General features: G+C 40.7%; 2 protein-coding genes across 6 annotated transcripts in view; one reads left to right on the top strand and one right to left on the bottom strand.

Moving 5' to 3' along the window:
• Positions 1–5,134: 5,134 nt before the first annotated feature.
• Positions 5,135–7,603, bottom strand: METTL18 (methyltransferase like 18). 3 transcript variants are annotated; one of them, XM_025396637.1, is made up of 2 exons: positions 7,442–7,603; positions 5,135–6,499 (listed from the first exon to the last, which is right to left on the bottom strand). In XM_025396637.1, the coding sequence occupies exon 2, from the start codon at positions 6,295–6,297 to the stop codon at positions 5,179–5,181; it is 1,119 nt and encodes a 372-aa protein (XP_025252422.1). In that variant the 5' UTR covers positions 6,298–6,499; positions 7,442–7,603; the 3' UTR covers positions 5,135–5,178. The 3 variants fall into 3 exon arrangements, with proteins under 3 accessions (XP_025252422.1, XP_025252430.1, XP_025252439.1); XM_025396645.1 differs by having other exon boundaries at positions 7,496–7,603; XM_025396654.1 differs by lacking the exon at positions 7,442–7,603 and adding an exon at positions 7,230–7,286.
• A 99-nt stretch (positions 7,604–7,702) lies between these two features.
• C1H1orf112 (chromosome 1 C1orf112 homolog) overlaps positions 7,703–8,575 on the top strand; it is a 58,701-nt gene continuing 57,828 nt past the window's right edge. For all 3 annotated transcript variants that reach the window (XM_025403323.1, XM_025403330.1, XM_025403337.1), the window contains exon 1: positions 7,703–7,870. In XM_025403323.1, coding sequence (XP_025259108.1) covers positions 7,760–7,870 — 111 coding nt within the window. In that variant the 5' untranslated portion in view covers positions 7,703–7,759. The remainder of the gene's footprint in view (positions 7,871–8,575) is intronic.

Below are 8,575 nucleotides of genomic sequence, written 5' to 3'. Positions count from 1 at the left end.
GCCTCCCTAGTAATGTCTGGCTTATCTTCAGCAAGAATTCTGTTAGGTTCTGTTAGGTTAGAATCCTCCTTACCCTTGATGCTTCCTCTTAGTATTTTTTCATTCATTGACCCCTTGACCCACCTTGCTCCTTGGCTATAAATTCCCACTTGCCCATACTCTGCAGTTAAGCCTATTTTCTCTCCCCTACTGCAAAATCCCATTGCCATGGTCCCTATACCTATCTCAGTGGTAAGGAATAAAGTCTGCCTTTCCATGCTTTAACAAATATCATTGAACCATTTTTTCTTTAACAATGTACTGCACAATGGGATTACTAAAACTTATATTCCATTTTGTCATGCTGGATGTCCTCAATGGAATGGCTCTTGTGAGCACCAAATCATTGCGAGAAGAAAAACCTATGTCTTACAGCCCCCTTCCTACATGTGATGTATGTTACATCGTTTTTTTTTTTTTTTCCATGTTGATCACTTTTGTCCATTTGCCTATATCTTATCAGTTGGAAGACTGTGGAAGTTTGTAGTACTAAGCCACAAGATGACTAAGAAGAGTTGAAAGGGCAAGTGGGGCTAAAAACAGATTTTGTTTGCCTTACCCCACCATTCCCCCTATCATGGGGCCAAATCTACTTGGAGGAAGGAGCATCTTTATCTTTGTACTGTGAACCATACAGTCTAGCAGCAGCACAGCCAAGGCATTTGGGGTTTCATGAGACTAAGTACATGCAATTCTATTGTAAAGGCTTAACATATATACAATTGACCCTTGAACACCACGGATTAGAATTGCATGGTCAGTTATATACAGATTTTCTTCCACCTCTGCCACCCCTCAGACAGTAAGATCAACCAATCCTCTTCCTTCTCCTCCTCAGTCTACTCAAAGATACTTGAAGTCTACTTGAAGATGACAAGCACGAAGACATAGTAAATATATTTTTTCTTCCTCCTAATTTTTTAACACTTTCTTCTCTCTAGCTTAATTTATTGTAAGAATACAATCTATAATACCTATGACATACAAAAGAATTTATTGTAAGAATACAATCTATAATACATATGATATACAAAATATTCTTAGATGACTGTTTATGTTATCTGTAAGGCTTCAGGTCAACAGTATGCTATTAGTGGTTAAGTTTTCGAGGAGTCAAAAACTGTATGTCGATTTTCAACTGCATGGGGGTGGGCACCCCTGTCCCCATGTTGTTCAAGGGTCAACATTACTGCCAAAGGCAAGCCTTTGCATCCACTTTTTTCATCCCATCAGTAAATGGAAAAGGATAGCTACAGTATCCCTGCATCATATCTTTTTTTTTGCAGATCACAAATCGACCACTACCTTGCTCTGTGAGGGGTAAAATGCCCCACTTTCTTTGGTAATATTTAAGTTATAAAGTTTTTCTTTGTCATTGTAATTTTTACATAGTTTCTTTCAAATAGAAAAAGCACTTTTGTTAGATAACCTCCCGTATAGATGATGACACTCCTTTTAATTCCTTGAAAAGGCAGAAATTGGATTTCTAGTAGTTATAAATGTACTATGGCTTCCCCCAACCATCCGGGCTATATAGAAGCTGCATCCCTCGACTGCAATAAAGGATTCTTACAAAGCACAGAGCAACTTCTCTCCTGGGCTGCACTAGTTATGATGGCAATTTTAAATGTGTACTTTCATCCAAAGAAAACCTTATTATCAGCAATCACAATGCCATCATAAACATGGTATGAAAAATTCAAAATGTCCCAGCTGAAGTGGAGGCAAATAATCAAGTTCATGGAGTCTGAGTTTCCTTGCTATTCCTCTTTTTCAAATGACCATTTAGTAAGCACCTGAAGAAAATACTATGGAGGGCATTGAAAAGTGAAGATAGGTTTAATCTTCTCGAAAATCTCATTCTCTAGATGAAACGCTGATACTTATCCACCTGACAGACTCTACAGCAGATGTGTCACTGGCCATCACATTTGACACAGTGAAGTCACAACGCTTAGCACAGACACGGTTCCATGAGTTTCTGAAACATGGACAGAACGTCATCTGTGGGACATGAAAACTGGAACTTAGAGGACAGGCACATCTGAGAAATGGGCAGTTTAAAGGCAGAACACAGCACATACGTGACTAGGTTTTAGAAGCAAATTTACAAGATGCACTCTTCTTCATCCTAAATAATCTGCAACCAAAGCTTACAAAAAAAGACAATTTAGGAATGCGGAGGTGAGGAGTGGGGAGGGGAATGGGATGAGAGAGAGTGGAGATTAATGGTGGGCAGAGCAAGGCTTAGAACTTAGTGGTTTCTTCAAGTTCTGAACAGAGATTTGTATACTGTAAAGGTACAAACACCATTTTTAACAAATGTGAGCAGGACTTCCTATCTGATTCAGAAAATAAGTGACTAAATAGTAAGAATTATCAAAAATAATAATTTCCACTTATACATAGGAAACTTGATAGGAACCAAGATAAATGCTTAACTCTTAATCTTCAAAGAACTCTGCTAGGGATATAGTATTATAAACTTTGTTTTACAGATGGAGAAATTGAATTTTAACCCAAGGTATCATAACCCTTAAATGATTAAATTACACTGTTACATGAGAAAGCTATGTATCTGTTTTCTGGATTTGTAGCCATAATTTGTGTCCCAAGTCCCTTTTGCTGCCAGCTATCTTGGGTAGGTGTGTTCCCTTTGGGCTGTTTGATACCCCCAAATTTATCTTTTTTTTTTTTTTCTTTTTCTTTTTTTTTTGAGACAGAGTCTTTCCCTGTTGCCTAGGCTGGAGTGCAGTGGTGCAACCTTGACTCACTGCAACCTCTGCCTCCTGGGTTTAAGCGATTCTCACGATTCTCCTGCCCCAGCCTCCCGAATAGCTGGGGTTACAGGCATGTACCACCAAGCCCACCTAATTTCATATTTTTAGTAGACACAGGGTTTCTCCATGTTGGTCAGGGTGGTCTCGAACTCCTGACCTCAGGTGATCTGCCCACCTCGGCCTCCCAAAGGGCTGGGATTACAGGCGTGAGCCACCATGCCCAGCCCCAAATTTATCTTTAATGCCCCAAATTATCTAGTTCCCATGACTGGGCTTCTGCTTTGATCCTTTCTGCACTTGTTGAACCCTCTCCCTGGGAACTGAAATTGTCCTGAGCCCCCAGTTAGAGGCTGTGTCTCTGCTGTTCCTGAATGGGCCTCCTGGATGAGACCTCATTAAAAGTCTAATTCTCTCGGAGAATTGAGAGATACCTGTTTGTCTCAAAATCATTGAAACTGATTATTGTATTACGAGCCTCTATCCAGTGATTTGTACCTCAATTCCCCAATCCAGCTGTCAAGGCCAATTTGTTCTACCTTACCTAGTAGGTAAGTCTGGAATTGTAGCTGTGGCATTTTCAGTAATGGTACTCTAGGTTAGTGGTCCCTAACCTTTTTGGCACCAGGGACCAGTTTCGTGGAAGATAATTTTTCCACAAAGGGCTGGGCAGGGGAGTGGTTTCAGGATGAAACTGTTCCAGCTCAGATCATCAGGCATTAGATTCTCACAAGGAGTGTGCAACCTAGATCCCTCACATGTGCAGTTCACAATAGAGTGTGCACTCCTATGAGAATCTAACGCTGCTGCTGATCTGACAGGAGACAGAGCTCAGGCAGTAATACTCACTTGCTTACCACTCACCGCCTGCTGTGCAGCCCGGTTCCTAACAGGCCACGGACCGGTACTGGTCCATGGCCTGGGCATCAGGGACCCCTGTTCCTAGGTATAAGCATCTGGCTGCTGTGTGTCCTCTGTGTAGCTACACCTGTGTGTGTATCTGATGAGATATAAATTATTTGATTATAAATTACTTTCTTCATATTAGTTGTGACTATTACATATAATTATATATAAACGAGGAATATACTTTTTAATAATGTATGTAAGTAAGTTTCCTTAACTATGACTTTCATTCTAGAGTAGTAAGAGGGTGCTAAGAAATATTTGTGATGAAAATAGGCATTGGTAGAGTTGAGACCACTGGATGATGAAAGAGTGTAAAGACTTTTAAGACTTCAAATTCTGGCTCAAGGTGAGAAATGTGATTGGGAGCAAATCAATTAACTTCTTGGAGTCTTATAGGGCAGTTATGAATATTTAATGTTAACATATATAAAGGTCTTCTGTCCTGTTTACACTAAATGCTAAATACTGTTAGCTATTATGATCACTACTAAAATGGAGATAACATATACCTCATAAGGTTTTAAGTATTATGCAAGACGCTATACAAAGTACCTAGTTAACCGTAAATGTCCAGTAAATATCACATTTAATTGAATCCATGACGTCCGATTATTTTAGCTACTTCCAAGAAAGAAAAAAATGCTGTCAATTTTACTGTTGTTATAGAGAGCAAGGCAGATCCCAATTCCCAGTGAAGTAAAATGTGAAATTTTTTGCATTTGAATCAACAAAACACTTTCTCCTTTCTTTCCTACTATTTAACAACTGGTGAGAAGTCTATACTCCCCCAAATCTGGAATTCTCCTTTCTTTTTCTTTTTCCTCCTACCAAGACTGCAGGATCTCTTACTTGGCTATAAGGAGTAAACCTAAAGTAGTACAAGTTCTCTGTATCACTTTTATACTCTATCACAGATTCCCTTTATTTCCTCATCTCCATGTGAATTTAGTTAAATTCTCACCATTCTGATCCTTACTATACAAGGTAAATGAATATAAAAACAAAATGAAACAAAAACCTCCTCCTATTTACCTAAGGCCTTCAAACCTAATATTTAGTGATGTATATTAATGGCATAGTGATCTGATCAGCCACTTCACGTGAACCAGGAACTAACAAAAAGCAGGAAGAAATTCACAGACTTGAGAGAAGAAATGGCAGGATTTCCTGGGTACAATTTCATGTAATGTCAAAGATGGTAAAAAGGTCAAATAGAATGAAGATGGAGAATACCAGAATTTGCTACAAAATGATTTCCCAGGAGATCTCATCAAATGCACAAGGGTATTTTCTCAGTTTCACCTAGTGAGTACAAGATTGCTAACACAGCTCACTTATGATTTGGATAAACTAAACAAACATCAAAAATTCAGAAAAATTAATAGCAAGACAGAAATCAAACACTCAAATTTTTGGTCCTTCTGTTTATTTCATTTTGGTTACTCAGTGAACATTAACCAGGAGACTTAAAAGTTATTTCAATTATGAACCGCTTCAATCCTTCATCAATTATTTTGAGTATTCTGGTCTTAAAAACATCCCTTTCTTCTATAAACTTCTGAAAGAGGTGAACACCTCCACCTACACCAAAATAATGTGCTTTGCTAGCCAAAAGAACACGTCCATTTTTACTTAACAGTCTAAGGAAAGTCTGGTGCAAATTACTATAATAATCTGGGTTGTAAATGGTTTCTGAGGTGAGAATGAGATCATATTTTACAAAAAGTTTTTCACTGCTTAGTACAAGCTTACAAAACTCAGACCACTCACCAGAAAAAAATCGGCATTTATATAGTTCTTGTGTTACTTTTGGTTTCCTGCATCTTTTCAGATCTGGCTCATTTACATCATTTTCTTCATCTTCCAAAGTGGAGTTAGCTACTACATTAGCTAAGGTTACTTCATCAATTACCATACTGTTATAATCTTGAAAGTGAATTTCTTTGGCCCCTCCCTTGAATGCAGTTATACCCAGTAAACCTGATCCACAACCAAGATCCAAGACTTTTTTCCCGGCAAATTTCACTTTGGCCTTTGTGAAATAAGCCAGGAGGTCAAAGGTACATTCCCAGATTTTTAAGCCTCCTTCATAAACACCTGTAATCAGATCAGAGTGAGAAGAAAAGCTTTTTGAAACTATGTTTTCTCCAGGGAAGTTCTCTTTCAACAAGATGGTTTTCACTACTGAGAAGTTAACATGCTGGAAACCTGGTAATGTTTCTATGACTTTATTTTCTAACATCTTTAAATCTTTAGGCATAGCATGCTCTTTAGCAGCTCTCAAGGAGGGCTGTTTTCCATATGGCTCCAAGTTACTTGAATTGTAGGCTGCACTGAGTGGACTGTCTGTGTCTTGAGAGGGAGCTGCATTTTCCATTGACTTATGTTCCCACAAGTGACCCTGAGGCAAGTCAAATTGTTCTGCAGAACATTTTCTGTCCCTGTCTTCTCCTTTTTGACTTTCTGAGACTGACAGCTCTTTTGAGGAATCCAGGGTCAAAGCTCCATCTCCAGTGGGTGTTAATTCATTTTCCAGATGGTCTTCTATAGTGAAATTAAACTGAAAGGTCATCCTCTTATTAAATGCACACGATTGTTAAATTCAGATTCTTCAACTTCTGGATAGAATTTGATGACACACACAAACCTGCCTCAATTATTCAATTAATTTTGTTGGGCCCAATTTCTCTTTAGCAGCTTATACATGGTAACAAACATTTAGAGGTATTTCCAAATTACTTTTTACACGTCTTCGGTCCTCTTTCCATGTAACTCTGGAAAGAAAAAAAACAGAAAGAAAATGATGATTAAAGCAAAATGGCACATTTCACTAAAGTGTAATATTAAACAGCCACCTCCAATCCCTCCCCGCCCCACTATATAGTTGCCTTTTCTAAAAAAGTTGTGGGGAAGAGAGAGAGATAAACAGATTTGGACGCTCATATACACCTTAAGGGTTCAAAAGTGGGAGAAGAAAATCAGCTATAAAAACAAACAGAAGAACAGCAGCAGCAACCACCACCACCACCTGGACAAACATAAAGTCCAAGATATTCAGACAGGACGGCCTAGTTACTTGCCATCTTTCAGCTGTCTTGACTGTGTCCAACCATATTCACTCCCTAAGCTTCCAGAATAATTTCACTTCTGTCTTTTACAAAAGACGTACAATATTTTATTTTGATAAGTGGGCGTCCCTTTAAAAACATGCATAGGTATGGTCTGGTGTGTGTAAATTCATCCAAGACTTCACTCCAAACATTTAGTCGAGAACAGCAGCCCTAAGTGTATGGAAGTGGGGGTAATTTGGAAATAATTAGTAAAGACTAATTTGATGGCAGAGCGAACGCAAACTAGGGCAATGCAGTAGTTTGGAGAGGCCTGTAGAAATCAGAAGCAACTTTATTGAGAATCTTCTATCCACTGCGCTAGACACTATACCATCTGCCTCTGTTTTTATAGTTCTGGCAAGTGGGATCTTTATTCCCTTTACACAAGATTTACAATTCGGGGGAGGGGAGGGTCACCCAGTCCAGCGGCTAGGAACGCGCCTCTTTTCTCTCCCATCACGCTGCAAGGCTCGGAGTCACTTCCGGCTGCAGGTCCCAGGACAAATCCGACCCTAGAAGTGCAATCTCAAAACCCCATGGGTAGCAAATCTGGGACTTCTGGCCCTCACCTCCCCATTTGAATGTAATGTTTACAGTGATCCAGACCTGAGAATTCTAGCTTCCCGACACGTCCTGGGATCGCGCGTCTGAAAATCTCACCTCACGATACCTCCTCCGGACTGAAATCGCGCACCAGCGAGTCGAGTCCTCCGGTGGCTAGAGAAGCCCGACTTTCTTTCCGGCCTTGAGGGGACCCGGGCTCACCAAGAAACCAGCCGTCCTCCTCTCTATGGTTCTGGAGCCGGCGGAGAGAGCGCAAGGGTTGGCGGGACTGTGATTTCCGGTCTGGGCTGTGGCGGGACTGTGAGTTTCCGGTCTGGGCTGTGGCGGGATTGGTTTGAAGGTGTGCTGTTTGACGAAAGTATGTCTCAGGAACGTGCCGTCCCGGCTAGCGCGGTTCCCCTGGAAGAATTAAGTAGCTGGCCAGAGGAACTATGCCGCCGGGAACTGCCATCCGTCCTGCCCCGACTCCTCATATCCTTCCTTGGTTGTCATTTCCACCTAGAGAGGGGTGTGGGCGGGTCGCGAACCTCTCTCTTCTGTGCCGTCAGACTCACCGTCAGGCTGGGTTATATTACCGCGGCGTGAATCTCCTCTTTTCTTTGTCAGTGAGTGGGATGAAAAGCGAGGGACTGGAGGGGAAGCGACAACCATGGTAGATGTAAGGCTTTGGCCCTGGAAGGGCTCGCGGACGTATTCTGACCTAAGGGTTTAGCAGTGGATGTGGCGTTTTCCTCCATTCCTTCTTTGAGTTTTTCTGTACTCGTTGCTTGCAATTAAGTGTAAATACTTTTGGTAGTGGGTAATGGGGGAGGCAAGGACTCAGACCTGGAGTATGAGGATAGCTCTGGCTCTTAATAGGTTGAGATAAAGCGAGATACTGTGAGCTTTTGTCTCCCGTAAAAAGGGTGGTGAATATGAATAATGCCTTTCTTAGCGTTGTAAGAATTAAAGGACACAGTTCTGTGGTGTGAAATCTTTAAAAGATGTTCAGTAAATAAAAATAATGTTCCTCCTTCCTCTCAGACCTCTTTTTCTTCTTCTTTTTTTTTTTTTTTTTGATGCAAGTTCTCCCTCCTCTTGCCTGGGCTGGAGTCTTTTTCTGAAAGAGTTGCTTCCGCTTGTTGGCTTTTGACTGTTGCATTTGAGGCGCTTAGCGCCTTTGTCATCCAGGTGCAG

The sequence above is a fragment of the Theropithecus gelada genome, chromosome 1, assembly GCF_003255815.1.
Source record: "Theropithecus gelada isolate Dixy chromosome 1, Tgel_1.0, whole genome shotgun sequence".
NCBI lineage: Eukaryota > Metazoa > Chordata > Mammalia > Primates > Cercopithecidae > Theropithecus > Theropithecus gelada.
This window is presented reverse-complemented; position numbering and strand designations above follow the sequence as displayed.